The 26,161-nt window shown below is 47.5% G+C and overlaps 3 protein-coding genes across 8 annotated transcripts in view; all 3 read right to left on the bottom strand.

Moving 5' to 3' along the window:
• The window catches only part of LOC149308311 (nuclear receptor ROR-beta-like), a 53,773-nt gene extending 43,237 nt beyond the window's left edge, over window positions 1-10,536 (bottom strand). The window contains exon 1 of the mRNA XM_089535518.1: window positions 10,451-10,536. The gene's annotated coding sequence lies outside the window, so the exon portion shown is untranslated. The remainder of the gene's footprint in view (window positions 1-10,450) is intronic.
• Window positions 4,780-11,063, bottom strand: LOC149308310 (RNA-binding protein MEX3B-like). Its single transcript, XM_089535508.1, has 2 exons — window positions 10,451-11,063; window positions 4,780-7,431 (listed from the first exon to the last, which is right to left on the bottom strand). The coding sequence occupies exons 1-2, from the start codon at window positions 10,995-10,997 to the stop codon at window positions 6,173-6,175; spliced, it is 1,806 nt and encodes a 601-aa protein (XP_089391634.1). The 5' UTR covers window positions 10,998-11,063; the 3' UTR covers window positions 4,780-6,172.
• A 3,217-nt stretch (window positions 11,064-14,280) lies between these two features.
• LOC149308309 (methyl-CpG-binding domain protein 3-like) lies at window positions 14,281-24,544 on the bottom strand. 6 transcript variants are annotated; one of them, XM_089535525.1, is made up of 8 exons: window positions 21,783-21,869; window positions 19,081-19,613; window positions 18,030-18,189; window positions 17,244-17,381; window positions 16,630-16,720; window positions 15,929-16,106; window positions 15,459-15,656; window positions 14,281-14,687 (listed from the first exon to the last, which is right to left on the bottom strand). In XM_089535525.1, the coding sequence occupies exons 3-7, from the start codon at window positions 18,129-18,131 to the stop codon at window positions 15,464-15,466; spliced, it is 702 nt and encodes a 233-aa protein (XP_089391651.1). In that variant the 5' UTR covers window positions 18,132-18,189; window positions 19,081-19,613; window positions 21,783-21,869; the 3' UTR covers window positions 14,281-14,687; window positions 15,459-15,463. The 6 variants fall into 6 exon arrangements, with proteins under 6 accessions (XP_089391651.1, XP_089391653.1, XP_089391654.1 ...); XM_089535527.1 differs by having other exon boundaries at window positions 19,087-19,613; XM_089535528.1 differs by lacking the exon at window positions 19,081-19,613 and adding an exon at window positions 19,662-19,747 and having other exon boundaries at window positions 21,783-21,865.
• Between the last annotated feature and the right edge of the window lie 1,617 nt (window positions 24,545-26,161).

The following is a 26,161-nucleotide window of genomic DNA, read 5'->3' as shown; positions in this document are numbered from 1 at the left end:
TATGGATTAATTAAGTAAAACAAGTTAGCTAGCTCAGCCATGGAAACCTACTGGATGACTTTGGGCAAGTCACACTCTCTCAGCCTCAGACAATGGCAATGGCAAACCTCCTCTGAATAAAACATGACCATGATAGGTTTACTTTAGAGTTGCCATAAGTAGGAAATGTCTTGAAGGTATACAACAACAACAACAACAACAACAACAACAGCACAGTAGGGTTCTGGGCAAGTCACACTCTCTCAGCCTCAGGGGAAGGCAAGGGCAAACCTTATCTGAACAAATTTTGCCAAAAAAACAACAACCCCACAATAGGTTTGCCTTGTGTCACCATAAGTCAGAAGTGACTTGAAGGCACACGACGACGATAACAACCACACAGTGGTTGTATGTGTCACCCAGAGAGATAGTCTGCTATTGAACATGGAAGTTTAAAACACAAACACACACAAAAGGGCCTCCCTTTGCCTTCATGAAGGCCCATGTTTTGCCTTGACACACATTTCTCCCTCAAAGGATGACGGTCCCTTCTTCCCAAAATAACGGCAAAGAAAGGGACGCGACAACAAGTCCACACAAACACAACATCGGCCGTGTGTGGCACAATGGCGGCACAATGTTCTGTGGCTCTTTTGCACAAAATAAAACCCACAAATTTGGCTTTCTTCTTCCTCTCCTCACGCTGACCCCCTGCCTGACGCCATTATTTTGGTTGCAAACTGCTTAATTTTGGGGACAATAAGAGGGAAGAAGATGAGTATGGAAGGGGAAATCATTCATATGTGTGTGTGTGTGTTATTGTTGTTGTTGTCATTGCTTTGGCCTTTTCCTTTTTCGTGGTACGAAATCTAGGCCTATTCATCCATCGCCACGGCAACCAGCCTCCATCAATGGCCGTCTGCGGCAAGTGCGGACAATTAGAGATACTGAGGGGAAAAAAGGAAATATCTATTTTGGTTCAGAGACAAGGCCGCTTCCTCAAATAACTCGAATTATCTACATTATTCCTTCCTTCTCGCCATTTTTAAAGTCCCTTTGCAGGCCTGGTTTGTGTTACCTCAATGGACAATGTGAAGAAGGCAAAAAGAAGCAGGCTTTTGTATTTTATTTCAATATTTTCCCCTCACACAAAGCGGCCAAAGAAGGACCTGACCTCAAAATCTGACTTCATAGCTGTTATTTTTATGACTAGTTCAATATTTCCCCCTCAGACAAAGCATCCTAAGAAGAAGAGCCTGACCTCAAGAGTGACTTTCCCTCAAGAAAATCAAAACCCACCAAAGAACAACAACAACAACAGTTTTTGAGGACTTTTTGAGGAAAAATGGAAGAAATAATGTGTGTGAGAGAGAAAGAAAGAGAGATGGAAAAAAGGCATTTTGTGAACGCCTGGCTTTCTCGCTTGAGCGGCCATTTTGTCTACTTCTGCCACTTCGGATCTCATTTCGATCCATTGGGAGAGGCGGGAAATAATAATAATAATAATAATAATAATAGTTATTATTATTGTTATTGGATACAATAAACCCAATAAATACCATTTTGGGATTCAATAAGTCCAACGTATAAAATAAAAAATGGACTTTACAGGGCAGTATTTTCCTCTCCTTGAAGAAAACTGACATTTTGTTGAGCCAGAGTAGCGTAGTAGTTTTGAGTGTTGGATTGCAACTCTGGGGATCAGGGTTCGAATCCCTGCTCAGCCATGGAAAAGACTTTGGGCAAGAGGTCACACTCTCTCAGCCTCAAGGGAACGTAAAGGCAAACCTCCTCTGAAGAAACCTTGCCAAGAAAACCCCATGATAGTGTTGCCATTAGTTAGAAATGACTTGAAGGCACACAACAACAACAACAACAGCAACCACAACATGCAAAAGGCCAAAGGATTCCTTATCCTTTGCCTGTTTACAAGTTTCATCCAAGTGACCCAAATCTGCAGTCAAACTGGTGTCAAACTGCATTACTTTTGCTATGTAGATGCGCCCAAGGAAGGCTAAATAAACTACAAATCCCAGTATTCCCTGGCATGGAGCCATGGCAGTCAAACTACATTACTTTTGCTATGTAGATGTACCCAATGACGGCTGAATGAACTACAAAATCCCAGGATTTAATAGCATGGAGCCATGGCAGTTAAAGCAATCCATGCGTGATGGTTTTGAGTGGTTTTAAATGGCTTCAGCTGATTTTAACATCCTCGCTTTAATTTGTCAACTGCTTCAACCGCCTTTTAATCTGTTTAAGTTATTTCAGACTGTTTTATAACGTCCAAATGGCCGAAACAGATTTTATTGGTCACCGCCCTGAGATCATATGCCATAAGGCAGGATATAAATATTAACACGTAACATATTTTAAAAAGAAAACCCAGCAAGCAACCTCTTGCCAGTGTGAGTAGTTGCAAGGATCTGAAACATCTCAGTGCTTTGAAAAAGAGGCCCATGAAATAAATGCTGGATCTGGAATCCAGATTAAATGATTAAAATCAGATTTATTGTCTCCCAGCGCCATCTGCTGGCAAGGCTCCAGATGACACAAACCTTGGGATTGCTTTCTTTGTAGTGAAATTTAGGAACTTTTGGGGTTGCTTTTTGCTGGCTTGAGAAAACTCTTTTAAGCTGCAAGCCATCCTTAATTCAGCCTTCTGCAAAACAAGCAAACAAACAAAAAAACATCAGCTCCTGCCTGATCTTGGATGCTAAGCAGGGTCAGCCCTGGTTGGTACTTGGGTGGGAGACCGACAACGAATCCCAGGTGGTGCTGCAGCAAAAAGCAACCTAAGCAGACCCAGTTCCTAAATTTCTGGAAGCCATCCTTTCTGCAAAAAAGATCAGATTCTGTCTGGTTTTGGATGCTAAGCAGGGTCAGCCCTGGTTGGTACTTGGGTGGGAGACCAACAACGAATCCCAGGTGGTGCTGCAGCAAAAAGCAACCTAAGCAGACCCAGTTCCTAAATTTCTGGAAGCCATCCTTTCTGCAAAAAAGATCAGATTCTGTCTGGTTTTGGATGCTAAGCAGGGTCAGCCCTGGTTGGTACTTGGGTGGGAGACTAACTACGAATGCTACTGGTTCTGTTTCAGAGGAAGGAACTGGCCAAACCATTTCTGAGCACCCCTTGCCTAAGAAAACCCTGTGAAATCCATAGGGGTCCATAAACTGATGGGATTCTTGAAACCACAGACACAGAAACAGTGCCTAAATAAACTGAAGTCACCAGATCCTGTTTGATTTTGGGTGCTAAGCATGGCCAGCCCTGGTTGGTACTTGGATGGGAGACCGACAACAAATGCCAGGCACTGGAGGCCCTATTTCGGAGAAGTGAAGTGGCAAAACTACATCTGGGGATCCTTTGCATAAGAAAACCTTATGAAAGTCATGGGGGACTTAAAGGCACAAATAGTGCCTAAATACACTGAAGGTACTAGATCCTGTCTGATTTGGGGAGCTAAGCAGGGACAGCCCTGGTTGGTACTTGGATAGGAGACCAACAATGAATGCCAGGCCCTGGGGACTCTATTTTAGAGGCAAAACTGGCAAAGCCACCTCTGATGATCACAGACTAGATAATCTCTTGAAGGCACGTGAAACATTTGTAGTAGTTTTTATTGTGACCAGATTATGTGGTTTCTTTGGCAAGATTTGCTGAGAGGTGGCTTGCCATCGCCTTCCTCTGAGGCTGAGAGAGTGTGACTTACCTAAGGCTACCAATTGGGCTTCCATGCCCCAGTGGGGATTCGAACCCTGGTCTTGAGTCGTGTCCAATGTTCAAGCCACTGCTTTCTTATAGAAGTGATGTTGGTTGGAGACAGGGCCTTCTTGGTGGCTGCTCCCAGGCTCTCGAACTCGATTCTCAGGGCTGTTAAAAGACCTTTTTCTTTTCAGCAGGTCTCAGAGGACCAATTGTTTCAGGGCCTTGCATAATACACTGGATGACCTATTCATTCTTTTCTTTTGAAAGGTGCACATTTTCTTAACAGCTTTCAACTTTTTGATTGTTTAATGAGGCCGAGAGAGTGTGACTTGCCCAGGGTCATCCAGTGGGTTCATGGCCAAGCCGGAATTCGAACCCTGTTCTCCAGAGTCACTGTCCAACGCTCAAACCACTACACCATGCTCAGTCTCAGAATACGCAGTGAAAAACATTCCGTACAATGCAGAAAACTCCGGAAAGCCCTTGCCCTCCTAAAACCAGGTTCAAAAAAGACACACCAGAGCTACCACAAGTATTGAACGAGTCTCCAATAGATAGTAAAAAGTCTTTATTGTTGTCATTATCATTATCATTATTATTATTATTATTAAGAAGGCTTCAACGTTTCCAAAAAAATATATAAAGCTCTGGATACAATTTTCATAACCGTCAAGTCAGATCAGCAAATATATATATAATATAATATATCTATTTATATATATATATATATATGTATGTAATATCTATCTACACACGCACACATATATATAAACCAGAACGTTAGCCATTGCAAGGCTAAAGGCCTGACCCAATCCCTCCCCGCACCCACAACTGCCCTGTCCCCCCCACTGTTGTAAAAAATAAAATATATCTTAGTTCTTAAAATTTATTCCATAAAGTCATTACTTTTTTGCCCCCCTAAAAAGTCCTGACATATACACAGAGGTTAAAAAATAAATTTAAAAAAAACCCAACCATAACAACCAAAAGATATCGTGTTGTGTTTTTCTTTTTTTGCATGTGCGCATTATGCTAACACTTGTTTCCCCTCCATTCACTGCCCCCCCGACCAATATTTCCCCCCAAAATGGACCAATCCCCCCCCCCAAAAAAAACCTTTCTTTTTACATGGATCTGGAGGAAGGCCAGGATACCGACAGAAGTTACTTTTGTCTCACTGTCCCAAAAAAGAATAAAAGATATCTTTGTCTCACTCAGTCACACTCACACACACACACACACCGAACCGTATACGAAAAAATAAAACCAACAGAAAAATCTGCTTTTTTCTTAATAAAAAAATAAAAGCGATAACCCTTGTCACATTCCTTGAGAAGTGCGCCCAGATCTCAGGCGGTCTATTTTTCGGGTTTTCTTTCTTTTTCACTTGATTTATCATAGCCATAAAATAACAACAAAAATTAAAAACAAGACTAAGGAATACTGCTGTTTGGAAAGTCCATGGAGAGGAACAGCAAATGTGTCACTCCACCCGACTTGGGAGGAGAATTAAAGCTATTCTGTAAACAATGTCTTGATTTTATTTATTTGTCCCTCCTGCCCGCTCTTTGAAATTTACCTCTCTGCTGTGGATTCGTAGAATCGTAGAGTTGGAAGAGACCACAAGGGCCATCCGATCCAACCCCTTGCCATGCATTTTGTTTTGTTTTGTTACACATACACACCCAAAGACGCACCACACAATCTGTCCCCCCTGTCAACCTTATTTCCTACCCCAGTGGCCATTTAATCTTTTCTAATCAGCGACATGTAAAATATCCTTTTTATATACATAAAAACCCTTCTCCACCTGCTGTGACAATCCTCTTAAACACTTCCCGGGGGATAAAAAAGGGTGAGATCAAACAGTTAAAGAGTTTGCAAAAAGCCATGTTTGGGGAAAGGGAGTGAGGTCCAGGGTATCAGCGCAAACGGCAGAGGCTATGAGAAAATGTCGATGGCTTGCGTGGCCGGCATGTGGCAAGCTGGGTGCTCCGGATCGGCCCGCCCACAGATGTGAATGGCAGGCTCCATGCAGAAGAGCTTGTGGCCATGCGGCACGAGGGCATTGTCCTCTTCGCTTTCGAAACGCACCAGATACTCATTGGAGTTTTTGCGCAGGGTCTATGAGAAAATGTGGATGGCTTGCCTGGCCGGCGTGTGTCAAGCTGGACACTCTGGGTCCACCCTCTCACAGATATAAAGGGTGGGCTCCATGTTGAAGAGGTTGTGGCCACACAGCATGAGGGCAGTGTCCAGTTCACTTTTGAAACACACTACACACTCGTGGGAGTTTTTGCGCAGAGGCTATGAGAAAACGTGGATGGCTTGCATGGCCAGCATGTGGCAAGCTGGACACTCTGGATCCTCCCATCCACAAATATGAATGATGGGCACTATGTAGATGTTGTGGCTATGTGGCATGACGGCAGTGTCCTCTTCATTTTTGAAACCACACACTTGCAGGATTTTTTGCGGAGTCTATGAGAAAATGTGGATGGCTTGTGTGGCCGGCGTGTGGCAAGCTGGACACTCTGGGTCTGGCTGCCCGCAGATGCGCATTGCACACTCCATGCAGAAAAGGTTGTGACCACACGGCACCAGGGCGGCAATCACCTCACTTTCGAAGCACACCATACACTCGCGGGAGTTTTTGCGGGCCCCATCACTGGAGCTGCTGGAATCCGTCGGAGAGCCGGAAGTGGCGGAGACGCTGCCGGGCAAGGAGGAAGAAGAGGAGTAGCCCGTGCTGTTGGAGAATGAAGACAGGGAGCCCTGGGTTGGCAACCAGGAGAGGGCGTTGACTGGGTCGCTCTGGATGCGTCGGGCTAATGGGTGCTCCATCTCTGGGAGAGTGGGCGACTGGCGCGGGGTGGCCGTGCCGCTAAGGCTGCTATTGCGTCGTTGGCAAACGCCGTTGATGGAGGAGGAGGACGACGAGCTGCCAAAGGCTTGGAGAGGGTTAGTGGCAGGTTCGAATGGGGACCAGATGGCGGTGGGAGTCGTGAGGTCCAAGGCCATGAAATCAAAGCCAAAATCGCACTCATCGGAAGCCATCGTTGGCCCCGGAGGTTCGTTGAACGAGAAGCTCCCGCCTGAGGCGAAAGGACTGCGGGGCACCCCGTCAAAGTAAGGCTCGGTCCCCGAGGACCCAAGGTGGTTGTTGCTGCGGAAGGCGGGCAGGCTCCGTCGGGAAGGGTTGGGTGCTTTGGACCACAGGCCAGAAGGGTTGCCGGTCAGCAAGTCCAGGCAGACGTCAGTGCCATTGGAATGGAAGTCGTTGTCGGCGTTAATGTCGATGAAGGAGCCGGTCCTCATGGTGATGTGGGCTTCGATCTCCTCCCGTGCTCGGTCCACGTTCTCGGGCATGCCGGTCACCTCAAAGACTGGCTCCTTGTCCCGACTTGGGGTCACGATGTACGTGTGGGTTTGCTGCTGGATCCGTTTGATGGTGGCCCCCTTCGGACCGACGACGAGCCCCACCACCCGGTATGGGACTCGGACTTGGATGGTGGTCTGGCCCGGGAGGTTCGGAGGCCCCAGGAGCGAGCCTGCCACACCGTTGACCTTGTTGCGCGTGGCCCGGATCATGGAGAAATGCTCAGCGGCCGACAAGATCTCCCGCTTGGCCATCTCCACGTCCTCTTTCCGTCCTGTCACAATGAAGACCGGCTCTTCACCTCTCACTGGGGTCTTGATGTAAGTGTTGGTTTTGGCTCTCAGGGCTTTGATCTTGCACCCTAAAAACAAAAGACAGAAAAAGACAGAGTTGGAATGAGATCAGCCAGAATATGGTGAGATAATGAAATAATGGAGACTGAAAGAGTTTCCCCCAGTGAACAAAGGGTAGAAACAATGCAGTTTGACACCACTTTTAAGTGCTGCATCCTATGGAGTCCTGGGATTTGTAGTTTTGCAAGCCTTCTCTGCCAAATAGGGTTCGTGCCTCACCAAACTACAAATCCCAGGATTCTCTCCCATGGAGCTGTGGCCGTTAAAATGGGGCCAAACTGCATTAGTGTTTCTTGCTGTTGTTGTGTGCCTCCACCAAGTCACTCATGGCAAGACTAAGACTAACCTATGAAAGGGTTTTCTTGGCATGTTTCTTTGGAGGGGGTTTGCCATTGCTGTCTTCCAAAGCTTAGAGAGCGTGTCTCGCCCAAGGTCACCCAGTGGGTTTTTTACATGGCCGAGCCGGGATTCGAACCCTGGTCTGCAGAACTGTAGATGACCCTCGGTGTCCCTTCTCGCTCTCCATTGTTCTTCTTCTCATTTTCTCTCCAGAAATTAAGCCCAGATCTTTGCTAAAACAGGGAAAAGTTGGGAAAGGGGGGTGGGATGCATAGTCTCCCAGAAATCGGGAGTGGCCGAGGGGGGGGCTGAATTGGGGGGAGGAAAAGGGGGCGGTGCTTCTGGAATATCACCCAATAGGAAACAAGGAGTGTGATGTCACCACTCTCAACACAGCATGGCTTCAGCTAACAAAGCGAACAATGGGACAGGCATCCTGGCCCACTTTTGCAAAGCAGGCCAGATTTGGGCTTTTGGGAATGGAAAAAATTGCATTTAAAAAATGCAACAACTTAAAAGAAACACACAACTGCGTTTTTTAAAAAAGGCAACAACTTAGAAATGCAGGCATGCTACACACCTATTTAAACCTGTCACAGAGAGCAAAATGAATTTTAAAAGGAGAGGATATACAGAGGATGGGGGCATGATAGACATTTGGAAAACTATTTTGCCAAAGCCCCACTCCATCTTTGTTTTGTAAAAGCAAGAAAGAGTGGATCTTTAAAAAAATTGCAAAACATTCCTGGTGGACATGTTGCTTTAATACACAAACACAGCAGAAGAGAAGAAATGGTGGCGCTATCTGAGCTATTATTGTATTTCTATTCCCCCCCACCCAAAATAAGCTGCCTGCCTCCAACAGAGAAAGTGGCTCTGATACATCAAAGTTTGGGAATAATCAACATCCAAAGAAGGAACAGGCTGCAGAGTTAGCAAAGCACAAAAGGCAACCACCCTCTCAGTCCTTCAAATGCAAGACTTTTGGGGTGGAAAGCAGATTACTGTCCCTTTGCAAAGGGGTTCCAAGAGATCATCCGTTTCACCCAAGTTTTGGGGGAGACAACAGATAGAAATTCCTGCAGAAAACCCCAAATTTTCTCTTGCAGTCTACCTTCAACCTTGCCTTTCAAAGCAAATGATTTAGAGATGCACTTCGTAATGCCGTTTCTCTCCCAGGATGGCAACTGCGACATGATTTCTAGAATAAATCCAATTTCTTTCTTACAAGAACCCCATCCGGATAAATAATAGCAATTATTGTGATTTCTTACCCGCCTCTCCCCAGGGATCCAGGCAGGGAAGGACAACAAATCAAGAACGCAATCAAATCATTAAAACATGCAACAGTTTCAAAGGGCAAAGAAGACCAGTCCAATTTCAAACAGTCGACATGCAAAACCCGGCCGCTAAATTCCCAGTTCCAAAAATGGGTTTGTAGCCATTTTTGAGCCAGGAGTGGTTCAAAAGCTGCCTTCCTGCCGCCTCCATTTCTGTCTGTGGCACAAAAGAACAAAGAGACTTTCAAAGTCCAGGCCCAAACCACTTTTGCCTGGGAGCGCCTTCTCTGGGGAAGGTGGATTTTAAGGCCTAGGTTGGATCCACTGAGAAAACATACACACAAAAAGGCAGATCTATTTCCGTATCTCTAGCTTTGTGAAGCCACGACTCCAGAAAACCAGATACTGTATTGATCCTTGGCATTGCTGGTTACAGAAAGTATGGGCCTTGATATCAATGCTGTTTCCCAAAATATGGCTATTTTTGGCCCCTGCATCACACAGACCTCCAATATCCTTTTAAAATGAACCCTAGAAGTGCCCAAAATGCCCTGTTCTTTAAACCCAAAGGGGGCTGAAAGGCACCCCATAAAAGCATGTCCAAGCAAAGGGGACAGATTTCCCAAAACTCACCCTTAGGAGATGCCAGGTGGGCAAAACCTTTCGTGGGATGGTTTGCCCGCTACAAAAGGGTTTGTGAGTGGGCAATGTCTTTAAAGAATGATCTGCCCACCAAAAGGGGTGTGTAGATGAGCAACAACAGGAGGAATGGTTTGCCCACCTCAAAGGGGTATGTGGGTGGGCACAACCTTTTGGGGAATGGTTTGCCCACTCCAAAACGGAGTGTAGGTAGGCACAACCCTTTGAGGAATGCTGGCGACTCCTTTGAGGAATGGCTTGCCCACCCCAAAGGGGTTTGTGGATTTGAAAAATGGCTTGCCCACCAGAAAGGGGCTTCTGACTGGGCCCAGTTTTTTGAAGGGTGGCTGAGAACAACTGTGAGGAACGGTCTGAGCCCCTGAAAGGGGTTTGTGGGTGCGCATGACCTTTTGAGGAATGGTTTGCCCTCACCAGAGGTTTCTGGATGGGCACAACCTTCTGAGGCACGGTTTGCCCACCCCAAAGGGGTGTGAGGGTGAGCACCATTCCTCAAAAGGTTGTGCCCATCCAGAGCCCTCTTTGGTGAAGGCAAACCATTCCTGAAAGGGTCGTGCCCAGCTACACACCCCTATGGGACGGGCAGACCATTCCTCAAACCCCTTTGGAGGAGTGGTCAACCCATTTCTCAAAGTGGTTGCCAGCCATCCCTCCAAAGGTTGTACCGACTCAGGAGCCCCTTTGCTTTGAGAGCACCACCTTTCCAGGGAGCCTGTGCCCACCCCCACCAAAGGGGTGTCTCCTTGCTTACCTTGCCTGCCGACGATTTCGGCCACATGCTCGGAGGTGGGGACGGAGACGCACTCGGTCATGTTGACGCTCCTCTTGTGGCTGCCGATGGTGCCCAGGGAGGGGTGCCCTGGCAAGAGGGGGGCTGGAGGGGGAGGCAGGGGGAAGGGGGCCCCATAGAGCTCTGGCCCTGGGGGGCCTCCGGGGGGCTCCAGCAGGAGGAGCAGGGCAGGGCCAGGGTCCCCCGGCCCCGCAGGGTAGGCCAAGGCCTGCTCCTCCTGCTCCATCCCTGCTCCTCCTCCTCCTTCCTCCTCCTCCTCCTGGCCTTCCCCCCCATCCCTCTCTTGCTCTTCTGGCATGCCCAGGACGAGGGAGAGCTGGTGGTGGTGGTGGTGGTGGTGGCCGAGGGCCAGGGGGAGCTGGGCAGAGGCGGGGTCTGCCTCTCCTTCCTCCTCCTGCTCCTGCTCCTTCTCCTCCGGGGGGCTCAGCAGAAGTCCTGCCAGGGCGGGAGGGGCGCCCCCCGGCCCTTCACCTCCCTCCAGGCGCTGGGCGAGGGCGCTGCTGGGCATGGCGGGCGGTGGGGCTGCTGGCTGTGCTGGGGGCTGGGGCTGCCCCTCTTCCTCCTCCTCCTCTTCTTCCTCCAGCCTTCCTCCTCCTCCGGGGAGCCCCTCTTCCTCCTCCGGCCCCTCCTCCTCCTCCTCCTCCTCCGCCGCCCCCCGCCTGCCTCCCCAGAGGGACCCACAGCCGTCATCCAGGGAAGGAGGCAGCCAGGGAAGGAAGGAGGCGGCGGCCCAGAGGCCAGGGAGGACCCCCGCCGCCCCGGGGCAAGCCAAGCCAAGGCAAGGGCCCTCGGCCTCCGCCTCCGCCTCCGCCTGGCCCAGCCCCGGCCCGCGTCACCGGGGCCAACAATGAGCCCTGGCAGGCAGGGAGGGAGGGCAAGGCGCATGCGCAGAGGGAGGGACAAGGAGGGCAAGGGGAGGAGGAGGAGGAAGCAAAGGAGGGGCCCTTCTTCTTCCCAGGCCTTGAAGCAGAGCCTGGCCGGCCCTCCTCCTCCTCCCTGCAGTGGAAGGGGAACCCTCTGACCCCAAGGGGTGGGAAGCCGGGGCCATTGCTCGGGGGGCCTTTGGGGCTGGCTGGGGAGGAAGCCTCGAGCCCTTGGTTGTGTGCCAGGCAGGAGCCAAGCCCCTCTCTCTCAAGGCTGCCTCCACAGGGCACAAGCCATGCACCTTGGTCTGCTCCGGAATGGATGGGGGAGCCTGGCCTTTCTGGGAGAACCACCACAAACTGCAAAGCCCAGGGTTCCCTACCCTCATGGGCCCAGGGCGGGTAAAGATACAGCCCAAGTCCTGGCAGGAGGAGGAGGAATCATAGCCACACCAAGGCCCCCCAAAAGGGTTCATCAGTCCATCCCTCGGTTACACTGCAACCCTCCATAACATCACAATGGTTCCTGGGGAAGGGGCTGCACTCCCCAGAACCCCCCAGTTGCCAGGCAATGGAAGTTGGATATCACTTCCCTTAAAAATGGCTTACATGTGTTTCTGTGGGGCCCAATTGTTTCGACAGACAAGCTCTGGGTGCAAAACTAGTCCTTTGATACATTAGTCAAAACCTGTTACATTGGCTGCAACTGTTCCTTCCTTCTTTCTGGGTTTAGCATTAGGCCTTGGAGTAACCTTGTTTTGTGAGGAACATTAAGAAACCAACCAAGCAAAGGAAGTGATAAATGCAACAGTTTGCAGGATTTTAAGGTGTGCTTAATATCCCATCACTCAGCCCCACAAATATTTAAGAGTTGATCATTTTGCCCTTTGCTGTGTGTAGTTGTTACTTCTCATACACACCACTGGATAGGTTTGAGGAACCAATGTGCACCAAAACTGATCAACTATATCAACGCTTTGTTGTCATCGTGTGCCGTTAAGTCATTTCCAACTTACTGCGACTTTTCTTGACAAGTTTATGGTCATACATATACATATAGTGTGTATGTATATTGTGCATACACACACACACAGACCATACACTGGATGTTAAATCATGCCCACTGGATGGTTTAAATTTTATAATTAGAGTAAACATACACAATTTTGGGGGTTTAGTAAATGTTCACATTATTGTTTTAGAAAGTATTCATAAGTACCACACTTTCCTCCTCCATCCTTCTTTGAACATGTCACTCACCGGATGTTGTCACAATACTGCAACTCCCGCCAGCCCCAAAACGCACTGCGGAAATAATCCAGTTTGAGACTGTTGTAACTGCCTTGTCTCAATAATGCAAGGGAATTCTGGGACTTGTAGTTTTGCAAGACATTTAGCCTTCTGTCAGAGAAGTTGGGTGCTGCAATGAACAATTCCCATAAGTCTGGACCGCAGAGGGACAAAAGGTTGCCTACCTCCATCTGAAGCCTTCAGCAAGAGGCTGAAAGAAGCGGTGGCCAAAACCTCCACTGGTTTCTTGTTTTGGGAGGTGGACATTGGACGGGATTTCACAGGGTTGCACAGCCTTGTCAAGTGGCTAGACCTCAGAGATGAAAACTGACAGAACCACGAGTGTTTTTTCTTCCCCAAAGGCACTTACTTAGTTTAGGCCAAAGTTTAAATCAATGTGGTTGCCCCTGCAAAGGCAACTTTGGCTTACCCAAGCTACCAGGAGTCCGACAGGGATCTTCACCCGCATCTGAAAGCCCCTTAATAAACATTTAGCTGGATTAATAAAATTTAACTGGATACAACCGTCCTGCAGATCAGCCCAAGAACAAGAGTCTGCTCACACTTCCCCACAGAGTTAAGACACAATGGGAAAACCAGACAGGCCTTTCTCTGCGGAACAACTTTTGCATCAAACAGGAAACATGGAGGAAAAACACACACTTTTTTCTTTTTTATTACAAAACCAAAATCCCCCCCAAAAGGCTGTACATGAAGACGCGACGCCAGCAGCGTGCATTTGAAACCACATACAAAGGAAGGTGAGCGTTTCCTAAAAGCCGAAGGTTGAGTATCAACTGATTTCCGATAGAGGACAAAAACGGACAGACCTGACCAGTTTGAGAGCCATATATATATATATATATATATATATATATATATATATATATATCCCACCCCAATTTATTAGGGTCACTTGAACGGAGTCAGTTTCTAAGGAGAAACTCCAGAGAAGAGAAAGCAACTCAAGCCACTGTGTGCGTCTTTTTACATGATTACAACGGAGTGCTTAAAAATCTGGAGGGATTTTGGCCACGTCAGAACAATTCCAAAAATGCTTTCCCAACAGTTCTGTAGAATATTCTCAACTCACAATTCTCATCATCTCTTCCATGTTCAAAGTAAGCCAGAATTACTATTTCGAGACTCGGTCCCAAGTTTTATGTTCCGATTTCTAGCTCTCCGGTCGAAAAAACAACAACACCTTGATAAAATCCAGCAGGCCATGAATACTTGTGTCTGTGTAGATAGGGTCCATAAGACAAAATCCCCATTTTTATCCGCACATACCCCTTCCAAGGCTGCCCCAAACTGTAATGCAATTCCACCAAGGTAGAAAAGAAACAGGAGTGCAAAGCTGCAGAGTCAAATGTCTTGAAGCTGACAAATATTCAGCGGGAGAGATATAGAAGAGAGAAAAAGAAAGGGAGATATTGTGGGCAGGTCAACAGGAGGCAGAAAGTAGATCTACACCCCAATAGTGAAAATATCCCTGCCCCACTCCAATTGAAACAAGCATATTAAGGCAAAATTCTGCATCATTTCACAACCGGTTAGCTCCACTCTCAAGTGCATGGTACCCATTTTGGATCATTTCATGATACAAGACAAGCAAAAGGTAACCCCCCCCCCCCCCACACACACACTGTAACCATTCTGTCCCAGTAAATAAATCCAGTAAAATAGGTAAAAGAAGAATTCACTTCCCTCCCAAGAGTCATTAAAAAAAGAAAGAGTTAAACCAAACTCAACCCTCGTACAGCACCTTTCGGTTACAAAGTTTTCTCCAAACAAGATCCAGCATCTCCACGGAATATTCTTTTGACAACACTTTTAAAAGTTTCTCTATTAAAATAATAATAATAATAAAAAATTTGGGGCTCGGAGGTGTCTCTATGAGCTGCTGACAGTTCGGTCTTCCACGCCAGCAGGACAGTTCAGAGTTCATTCAGAAGGAGAGATTCCTGATCAAGAAGCAGGTTGACCATTGGGTTGGGAGTGTTGGGTGTCCCACCTGTCGCACACAGAAAGGCACCTTCTAACCTCTGGGGATCAAGAGAAGAAGAGGCAAGACAGAGAAACGTCAGAAATACCAGTCTGGTCTAAATGCAAGGTGCTGGTGACCATATTTAAACCCTAATGGCTTGGGGCCTCAATACTTGAAGGAATTTGCAGTTGCTGTGTGCCTGTCGCTTCCAACCCTAGGCAAACCTATTAAAGGGTTTTCTTGACAAGATTTGTTCAAAGACTTTGCCTTCCTCTGAGGCTGAGAGAGCGTGACTTGCTCAAGTGGGTTTAGGTGCCTCAGTGGGGATTTGAACCCTAGTCTCCAGAGTCATAGTCCAACACTTGGACCACAACACCACACCGGAATGCCTCTCCCTACAGATGTCTACCTGAGAATTGAGCTCTCCTGTGGGAAGAGGATCCCATCTGTTGTGGCACCTCCCAAAATATACCCACCCAAGCTCTGTTTAAAGACTTCCAAAGGAGGAGAACCCACCACCCTCTGAGACAGTCTAGTCTACTATTAACAACCCTTAGCTTTTTAAAAACAAGTTATTTATAATGTTTACGTGGAATCTCTTTTCTATTGGTTTGTGTCCTAATCTCCAGAAGAGCAGAGAAAAAAACCCTCTTGTTGGAGACCTAGGAAAGGTGGCAGCTGGTCAAGGGGCCACTGGTGGTCAACTCTGACGGTCCTGATGGGAAGTACCATCTGAAGAAACTCCCGAATCCCCCTGAGCTGTTCTGAAGGCCATGTATCTGGCACACTGCAGAGGTACAATGTGGGAGAATGATAACGGCTGCATTACCTAGACTATACATTCTCCACCTCTTGGATATGCTCCACCTCCTCTTCCTCATCGTCGTCTTCGCAGTCTTCAGGGGCCACGACCTTCGCCATCGGGGTCTCCCCGTCCCTGGCGATCTCCTCCACGTGAGCCAGCATGTCAGCCATCAGTGCCTCCTCCAGCCTCTTCCGCACTTGCTGGACCAGCTCTTCCTGTTTCCTGTTGAGCAGGGAAAGCAAAAACAGCATCCTCCAAGTGAAACCCATGCCACACATATATACACACACGGCTCAGACCTCAGATGTAGGGTTTACAGGAGGGAGGGAGAAGAGATGGAGGTCTTTCAGAATCAGAAAGAGGAAAGGCCAGAGATAAAAAAGAACTCCAAAGTGACTGGCACAATTCATGTTTCCCTCAAAAGGCTGGCTTGGAATAATTAACTGAGAAGGAAATTCCTCTCCTGCCTTGTCCTCCCAGGGGATGGCTCCTACCTGATATCTTCGTCAGTCACCATGAAGGCTTTGCAGAGAGGCTGAGAGGTGTTGAGCCAGACTCCAGGGTTCTTCTCCACAGCGGCCGAAAGCTGCCCAGTGATGGGCATCGTGCTGGTATGGAGGGCACTGGCGATGGCCGATAGGAGGGTCTCATCGGTGCAACCAGGCCCCACACCTGAGGAAATAAAAAAAGCCCAAAATGGCCCATTAGCTCTCTTTTCCCCTCCTGCTGCTAGTTAACATTGCTAAAACTCTCTTGGCCCCACTGCACCAGTCACTACCACTGCTAAGCTGCACTTTTTGCAGGCTGCCACAGCCAACATCCGCCTCTTAGACCTGGCACTGCAGCCAGTGAGTCTTCTGGAAAAAGTGGAACTAGCACAATTGGGGGACCCCCCCCCAAGCATTCTAATTCAGAGCTTCTTGCACTGTCTAAAATGGGGGACCAGCACTTATTTTTTCACAATGTGCCAGGGAGTGGGTATATATATGTCTGTAAGCACCCTTAAGTGTTGGTTTTCAGTCCTTAATACAGCGTGGAAATATTACATTTCTGGATAAGGAATTCCTAGAATGCCCTAGCCAGAGTGGCCACTAGGATTTTAGGAATTGGGCCTCAGCCCATACAACTGTCATATAACTCTGAACTAAAGTTGCACTCCGTCTCCTTGATGCAAAATCTCAGACAGTTTGCCTACCTTGCAAACCTTTTGGAAGATCCATCGTTTTCACCAGCTCTTCTGCAATATCAAAAGCATTGAGGCCACTCAGCTTCTTCTCCCAGAAGAGCTGAGAGGAGGGAGAGGAAAAGAGATGGCGTTTATTCACATATCCATAAAGGCTCTCCTGACAATCCTATATTAACCCAGTGGGAAGTAACAAGAGAAAGTTTGGACTCAAGGAAGCCAAGGTTCAAATCTTTGCTGAACCTGGACCAGAGCATTGGCTACATTCATGTGTGACACTAAACCATGGTTTATGTTTGTGGTTTTTAGCCATGATTGTCCTGCAGATGGTCAGACTAATCAGTTTGTTCTTCCTATTTGTGGTCGATTTCTCTCTGCCCCTTTTGATGGCTCCCATTTCAAGATGGGGCAACTGAGGAAACAAACCATCATTGCATGTTTAGCCAATATAACATGTCATGGTTCAAAGAAGCCAGATTTCATAAGCCAACAACAAATTAAACTGCAATCTGTCTTAATGTTAAATACAAACCCAGTAGTCACTGCCTCCAAGCCCAGCATGCCATAGACAAGATCAAATATTTAAAGGCAACCTTCCCACCACAAAATACCCACACAAGTCTTACCTGGCGGGGTTGGTCGACTGCTTTTTGCGGGTCAGTTTTCACTTTATTGCTGGGGTGGTTGGTGATCTTTGTCACTGGCTGTTTGAAGATGGAAGCTGTCTGCCTTACAGGGAGTGCTGTGTTTAGGTCAGGTTTACCCTAGAAAAGAAAATGGGGTATGGGACAAAACCCAGAAACCCACTGAGTAACCTTGGGGCACCCAATGGGTTTCTTTGGCTGGGCAAGGATTCAAACCCTGTTCTCCCAGGTTCACAGTCCAACACTGAAACCACTACACCACACACTGTCTCTGAGATAATGTTATCTTATTTTAAAGTAAACACAGTTTTTAGAAATGAGAGCCAGTGTGGTACAGTGATCTGAATATGTGGCTATGACTCTGGAGACCAGGGTTTGATTCCCAGCTTGGCTATGAAACCCACTGGGGGGACTTTGAGCAAGTCACACTCTCTCAGCCTCAGAGGAAGGCAATGGCCAACCTCCTCTGAACAAGTCTTGCCAAGAAAACCCCATGACAGGGTCACCCTAAGCCGGAAACGACTTCAAGAAAGCACACAACACACAGTTTTTAGAAATAATGTAGAGGTAGAAAAAAATGGCTTCAGAAGGGAAAAAATGATTCCCTCCCTACATTTTCTTCTGCCCCCCCCCCAATTATCTTTATCTATAGATATAGATCCATACCCATATCTATAGAAGGGATACACAGAGTTTTGACATGGAAACTATGGGAGGGTTGAGCTCTTTAAGGAAGTGAGAAAGAAATGAATCTGGACTCATCCTCACCTTGGCTTGACTGGAGCAATCGTAGCGCATCCTCTGGCGGTTTTTATTCACTTTACTCATCAACATCTTCCCCGTCCGGAAGTCAAAGGTGCTCAGGTCCATGGAATTACCCAAATAACGGGCCAGTTGCGGCTTACTGCGGAATTTCTTCCCACTTGGACTATGGAACAGAAAAGGAAGGAAGGAAGGAAGGAAGGAGAAAAAGGAAATTAAATTTTCCAGCTGAGGCCAACAGGAAATTTTGAACAAATCTTGCCAAGAAAACCCCATCACAGGTTCCCTTCAGGATTGCTGTAAGTCGGAGACAGCTTGAACACAAGTAATAATTGAGTTCAGTTATTAACAGGGGCTAAACATGGTAAAGGTGCCTGAACCTGTCTGATTTTGGAAGCTAAGCAAGGACAGCCCTTGAATGAGAGCCTGCCATCAAATACCATTTGCTGTCGGCTGTATTCCAGAGGAAGGAACTGGCCAAACCATCTCTGAGTAATCCTTGCTGCAGAAAATCCTTTTAAAAAAACCAATCTCCCAATAAGGATGCTGCTAAAAATCGTTCAGATATACAGAGGACAAGGAGGAAAATAGGTGCTGGTCAGGCATTTAAAAAATCACAAAAAGCAGCTCCTTTGTCTGCAGTTGTCAACTGAGATATGCCTATAATTAACCAATATTCACCAGCATTTATGGAGCAATTTATGTCATCTAGGTTGAAATTTTTCAGCAGGATGCTATTTCTAAAGTTGAGAGCCAGTGTCGCATAGTAGTTTGAGCACTGGAGGCCAGGGTTCAAATCCTGGCTCGGCCAAGTAGACCCAGTAGGTGACTTTGTATAAGTCACACTCTCTTAGCTTCAGAGGATGGCAATGGCAAAGCCCTTATGAAGAAACATACCAAGAAAACCCCATGATAGGTTCGCCTTAGAGTTGCCATAAGTCAGAAATGACTTGGAAGGCTGGGCAAGGTTTCGAACCCGGTTCTCCCAGGGTCACAATCCAACACTTAAACCACTACACCACACATTTCCTCAACAATAAATATTTTAAAGACTCACGCAGACCATCAAGTCCAGAGCTGAGGCCTTTGCAAAGACTCTCCCCGCTTCAAGCACTTGCAAATATTATGAACAGAGATGACGGCAACCGGGAAGGTGGGAACAGAATTGGGGTGCAGAAGTGCCATTAAGGGTCACGGCGCTTTTTGTGCCAATGAAATTCTGCCCCTTTACATCCTCTCTACTCCCCCAAAACAAGGATTATTCTTTTATTCTTTTTAAAGCAGCTGTGAAGCGGTAAAACCGATTCTGCACGCCTGTCCGTCCGTCCCAAAGTACGTCTGCATTGTGAAGTTATTTCTATGGTTCGCTTCAGTCCCTGGTAACAAGGAAAGCCAGCTTGCATTTCTTTTTCTTTCATTCCTTTATGGAGAGCGTTACTTGAAATTCAGATTTTTCGGAGGGCAAATACTTGAAGCGGGGAGAGAAGATGAATGCAGCACAGCCTATTCAGACCGGGCCGAACGGCCTCCAGATGTCCACCCTGCCTGGGAAAAGCTCAAAAAAGGACCCCTCTTTTGTTCCTTTATGTTCTGCAGACAAGGAAAAAATAAATAAGTAAGACAGACTTTTGGATTTACCCTTCCACCCCTTTATAAAGCCAGTCGTGCCTCTGCTACCATAACTCTTCTAGCTTCAAAGAAGTATCGGGCAGAACTTTGGAGAGCTTTGAAGGAAAAGGGAGATTAATTTGTTTCAGGAAGGGAGGGAGCAAAATTGGAATTAAACTATGGATGACTATACAGTGGTAGCATCCAAACTTTCTACCTGCAAGGAACTAACTTCCAAGCAGAGCTGTCTGCCATCTTGCTTGGCACAGGATTGGACTAGGGGACCCTCGCAGCCCCTTCCAATTCAAGATACAGCCATGGCTAATGGTCATTCTTAGGCTAATGGTCATTCCTTGGCCACATATAACTGTGGCTTATGGTCATTCTTAGCCCCCTTGCAGCCCTGGCCAATAGTCATTCCTTAGCCACATACACCTGTGGTTTATGGTCATTTTTAGGTTCCTTGCAGCCCTAGCCAGTGGTCATTCCTCGGCCCCATACTGCCATGGCCAGACCACATACAGCCATGGTTTATGGTCATTTTAGGCCCCTTGCAGCCCTGGCCAGTGGTCATCCCTAGGCCAAAGACAGCCATGGCTAATGGTCATTTTAGGCCCCTAAGTGAGGGAGTGACACAGCCAGCCCCCTTGTGCAATCCACAATGCCAACAACCACGGCACAAAAAAGCAGACAACACACCTCACTTGGCAGCAAGGCCCTTATGGACTGTCTCCCCTCCTGCACAGCACAGCGGGGTCTGCTGGCCGCACACTTGTTGTGTGTGTGGGCCTCAGATGTGAAGGCCTGACACCTCCAATGAGTTTTTCCAGTCAAGAATCCACACAATCAGGAAGGATTTGAGGACTGTGACAGGATTGTCAAACAGCAATCCCACTCTTGACCCCCCCAAAAAATATGACTGAGTACAGAACAAGGGTCTCTGCATGCCAGCCTGCTCCCAACCAGAGGAAAAATCGCATTGTAGTATCACATTCACAGCCAGCCCTTCATTCCCACAGATTCAACTTTCCATGTCTTGAAAATATCCTAAAATGTATATAAACTCCAAGAAGCAAACCTTGCTTTTGCTATGGGGCACCATTTTACCATGCCACTATGTTTAATGGGACTTGAGCGCCCACAGATTTTGGTATCCATTGATAGTCCGGGAACAAAACCTGAGCGGATACTAAAGGCCCACTGTAGTGGTAGTAGTAGTAATAATAACAACAACAACAACACCCCATTGTATATAATGAGACTTGAGCATCCAGAGAGTCTTGTATCCACAGGGGGTCCTGAAAGCAAAGCCCAGTGAATACCAAGGGTCTGTAATAATAATAATAATACAGTACCTCATTGCATGCAGTGGGACTTGAGTATCCATGGATTCTGGCATCTATGGGGCTTCTAGAACCAAACCAATGTGTATACCAAGGGTCCACTGTAATACTGCTACCACTACTACTATAGTCAGTCCTCCTTATCCATGGATTTTTTATCCATGAATTCAAGCATCCACGGCTTGAAAATATTCCCAAAAGTATAAATTCCAAATAGCATTGATTTTCACTTTTATATTTTGTTCTGCCATTATATTTAATGGGACTTGAGCATCCACACATTTTGGTATCCAAGGGGGATCCTAGAACCAAAACTCAGTGGATACCAAGGACTCACTGTAACCATAATAATGGTAATACCCCCATTGTACATAATGAGGACTTGAGCATTGACAGATTTTGGTACCCACTGGGCATCCTGGAACCAAACCCCAGTGGATACCAAGACATTGCTCTGTCCATTATATTACTCTGGACAGACATTATTACTCTGGACAGACGTTACTCTGTCCATGCACAAATTCCAAACATCGATCTCTGGATTGGCTCCTTCTTCTTCCAAGGGACACTAGGCCACAGACACCGACACACTGGGTAGAAGGCAGAGAATTCCCCCAAAATGCAGACAAGCAAGTGATCCAGCGACATGCAATGTGTTCATTGCAACCCTCCTGCACGTCTGCCTGCCACCAGGTTGACAGTTCCGCAGAAAGCTAAGAGAGGCAAGGCAAGGGGTGCCCCCACCCTGCTTCGCTGCACAAGCCTCCCCTCCCGCCGCCACCCCCCTCTTCCACCGTGGCACATTCACCTATAATAATAGACATCGCTCTTGCCAGCAGAGAGCCCCGATTTCCTGGTCACTTCTTCCCTTTTCCATCCCTGCGGGAGGGCTGAGCACTCCCACCTCTTCCGATCCATCGCTTCCGCCAGGGCCGGGTCTGGTTCGGCGTCGGCCCAGCCGCCACCGCCAGGACCCCCGCCAACTCCTCTGGCTCCGGCTGGCCTGCTGGCTCCAAGGTCCCGCCCAGCCAGGATTGCGGTGGGTGGGGGGCTTGCTTTGCTGGGGAGGGGGCTAGAAAGCTGGCTGGCTGGCTGGCCTCTGTGGCTTGCAAAGCAATGCAATGCAAAATGCAGCGCAAGGCAAGAGTCTGGTTTGCAAAGCCAGGCTGTTCCAAGGCAACTCCCTCGGCTGTGCGGGGATTAGAACGTTGGGGCGGCTGTTCCCTCTGTCAAGCTCGCCTCCCTCCGCGATCGCTTCCCGCTTCCAGGGGGCGCTCTTCCTTCTACCCTCCGCGCCGCCTGCTGCTGACGTCACACGCAGACAGTCAGGCTCTTCTCAAGGGAGACCTCCCCTCCCGCCGCCTTTTCCTCTTCTCCGCTTTCCATTCATTTTCCCTCTCCCCAACCCCTCCTCTTCCTCCGTCGGCGCATGCGCGTTCTACGCCTCCGCCGTTCCATCCTCCGGCGCACCTCCCCCCTCTGCTGGGGGGATTAAAAAGCCGTTGGCTTTTTAAACATGAAAAAGGAGGGAGGGGGAGAGAGAAAAATAGTCCCTCCTCGCATCCCGCCAATTTGAGGGGAAAAGGGCGCGGAGGGTTTTTTTAAAGGTATCCCTCCGCCCTGAATGGAAATAGTCCCCCACTGAGGGAAAAGCAGAACCTTATTACCTCACAAAACACGTGGACGTTTAACAACAATGACAATAATAATAAAATACAGTATAAGCACAATACATGTGGAAATAACAACAACAACAACAATAATTCCCCTTCTCCTGAGGGGATTTTTTTTAAAAAAGCTCAAGTGTACCTTTGCACAAACAAGTTGTTTAAATGCTCTCTCTTTTTGAGCCATTTCTGTATGTTTTTGGTGTTCTTTTAAGTTGTGACACGGTTTGGGCCCCAATTTGGGGGAGGAAAATGAACACTAATTAATAACATTGATGATAATAATAATAATAAACACGTCTTCCCCCCTTTATCACGTGTGAATGCGTCCTGTCACAACACGCAAAACTGCTTTCCCTCCATCGCTTTTTCACCTCACACAAAGGTGGAGCACCCATTTAGGGTTAAAAAGACCCCACTTCCATTACAATTTGGGGAAAAGTTCCTTTTTTCTTTTGTTAAAACTACACCTCCCAGAATCCCCCCCCCAGCCAAGGGATTCTGGGAAGTATAGTTTATAAAAGGAGCTTTCTTCCCTTCAAAACCTATCCAATAACTTATATTGCTTCACTCAGGTGCCCCAATTATTATGATGATGATGCTCTCCTCCCCAAAACTGGGACCAAAGCAGCCCACAATTTAAAAGAATACACCTAAAAACAGCCAAAGGAGAGCACTAAAACTAAAATCAAACTATTTGCACTATTAAAACAAGTCCTGCTTCAATAAACTACCATTTCTTAGCATTTCCCCACAGCTCCCAAACAAAACCCCATTGCCCCACACTTGTCTTTAAGTCTCCTATTCACTCATTCACCCCTTAACTGCCCCTCATAGATGCCTCCATAATAACCTCCCAACCCCATTGCAACTTAGGCATTGTTGCTCCCCACATCTCCCTCTCTTGCCCCATAGATTTCCCTTCCTGCTGGATTGCTTCCAATAATAATACCCTCATTTCTGGCCCCTATCCAGCTAATCCCCTAAAGCAAAACTTTATAAGGCTCTTTTATAAACACCTCCATGACCCCAAAACAAACATTCGCCCCCTTAGCCAAACCCCCATATGACCCCATCCAACCCCTCCTATCTGGGAAAGTTTGCCTTTGCAGACTGCAACTCCCAGCATCCCCAACTACTTTCTAAAACAATTGCCCCACTATTTATACATTTTAAAAACCCTCAATTAATGGGGGGATTTTTATGTATAGTTATACATAAAAATCCCCCCTTAAATTGTGGACCTCCAAAATCACCCCCAACTCTCAAGCCCCCAATACTAGACCCCTCCTCCCTTTGCAGCGCCTCCAGACTCCCTAGACTTTTCTGAGCCCCCCTCACAAATTCACCCCAATGACTCCATTTTGCCCCCAGAAACACACTGGTTCTCCTTAAGTCCCTTTCCAACACCACCTTGCCCCCCTTTTTGCAAGACCCCCTTTTTTGCAAACCCCCTACACTGCCCCATAGCCATTCCACTTTGCAAGATCCCCCACTGCTCATAACCATCCCAATTTGCAAGACCCCCTTTAGCCATCCCAATTTGCAAGACCCCCTTTTTTGCAAGACCCCTACACTGCCCCATAGCCCTTCCACTCTGTAAGAACCCCCCCCCCCCAATAGCCAGTCTCCCCCCAACCTCACCCAGGCGGGCTCTTCTGACCCACTGATTCTCTCCCCCACCCCATTGTTTGCAACTTCCAAGCCAGGTTGCAATGCCCCAAACACTCCCATTGCAAACTTGCATGCATGCATGCAGCACTGCACCCCTTTCCCTTCCTCCCCCCAGCCCCATGGGCTTTGCAACTCACCCCAAAGAGGGGCTCCGAGGGCCCCACCGCGGCCCCCCAGCTGTCCCCGGCGCCTTGGCCATCTTCCTCCTCGCCACGTGGTCCCCAAGCACGCGACCCCCGCCCCTCTTCTTCCCCTTCTGCTTCTTCTTCTTCTCCTCTGCCCCACAAGCCCCGCCCCACAGGGCTTAGGTTGGGGGGGGGGGGAGAAAGGACACCCAGCCCCCCAAAATCCTAGAGGATTGAATCTCCTCCTCCCTCCTTTCTCCTTCCAAACAAAAATGATCCCCTCTTTGCAAAATAATAATAACAAAATCTAAGCACCACATTTAAGCCCTGTCTCTTTAAGCCAGGCCAAAACCCAACAGGTGCAGCTCTGGGTTGATCCACAATTCCAAGTTTTCCCCCTTTTTCCCCCTTCCAAGATCCTCCTCTCCATTTCCCTAGTATTAAAATACAATAAATAAATAAATAAATGTTCTCTTCAAGGCAAGCAAAAGATTCAGCAAGTGTACCTCACAGCTCCCCTCCCCAAATTCAAGAAATTCTCAATATTTAAATGTGATTTATTGAGGAGGAAAGATTCAACAGGTGCAGTTCACAGTTCCCACCCCAAACTCAAGAATCTTTTGGTATTTAAATATGATTTCTTTGGGGGGAAAGATTCAACAGGTGTAGCTCTGAGAGTCCTCCTTCCTTCCAAGATCCAACTTTGGGGCATCGTTTTATAATATATCTGAAATATTTGGGGCTGGAAGCGTTTTGGGTTTCAGATTTTGGAGTCTTTTCATTTACATAATGAGATAATTTGGAGATGGGACTGTGTTAAAACATGAAATTCATTGTTTCCTATACGCATAGCCTGAAGGGAATTGTATACAGAATATTTTAAAACAATTCCACACACAAAGTTTGTGTATCTTGTGAAGTGAAAGGGGCCGCTCTCACAGCCACTCAACAGTTTTGGACCTTGGAGTATTCTGAAATTCCCTCTTGATTGATTGATGGGATTTAGATCCACATTTTCTCCCAAAATGGGATTCAAGGCGGCTTGAATAGAAAGGATACTCAATCTGTATTTACCTTTAAACAAACCGTCCTTGTAACCCAGCATCCTGCTTCTAAACAGCCGTACCACACTCAAGCAAATGCTTTATATCAGCTGCCTTGTTTAAAAACAGTGGCACCCAAAGGTAGACTGCTTTGGCCCATGCAGGTTCCATTTCAGCTCCAAAACTAGCTATTTTTCCCACTGATTGAAAAGCATAGTTACAGGTTTGTATGGCAGATTTGCATTCTAGTTGCACAGCAGAGAGTTGGATTGGATGACCCTTGGGGACTTGTCCAGCTCTGAGATTCTGCCAAACACTTTCTTTAAACATGATACTTCACTTGAAAGAGGTAAGTGGGCCACAAGGCTACCTTTTGTGGCCTGTGGACCCTTACAGTGGGCCATAAAACCCACTGGGGGACCTGGCCCAAGGCAAAGGAGGCTGTCATGCTTTGGACACATCATGAGATGATGTGACTCATTGGGAAAGACAATAAAGCTGGGGACATCAGGAGGCAAAGAGATAGCAGTTTGAGTGTTGGACCAGGGTTCAATTCCCTCTTGGCCATGAAACCCATATGTGATCCTGGGCAAGTTGCACTCTCTCAGCCTCAAGGGAAGGCCATGGCAAGCCTCCTCTGACCAAGTCTTGCCAAGAAAACCCTAGGACAGATTTTAG

This window comes from Sceloporus occidentalis, unplaced genomic scaffold (assembly GCF_023333645.1).
Source record: "Sceloporus occidentalis isolate IW3139 unplaced genomic scaffold, rSceOcc1.0.p SCAF_8, whole genome shotgun sequence".
Classification (NCBI taxonomy): Eukaryota; Metazoa; Chordata; class Lepidosauria; order Squamata; family Phrynosomatidae; genus Sceloporus; species Sceloporus occidentalis.
The sequence above is the reverse complement of the archived record's forward strand: the minus strand, read 5'-3'. Positions and strand labels throughout refer to the sequence as shown.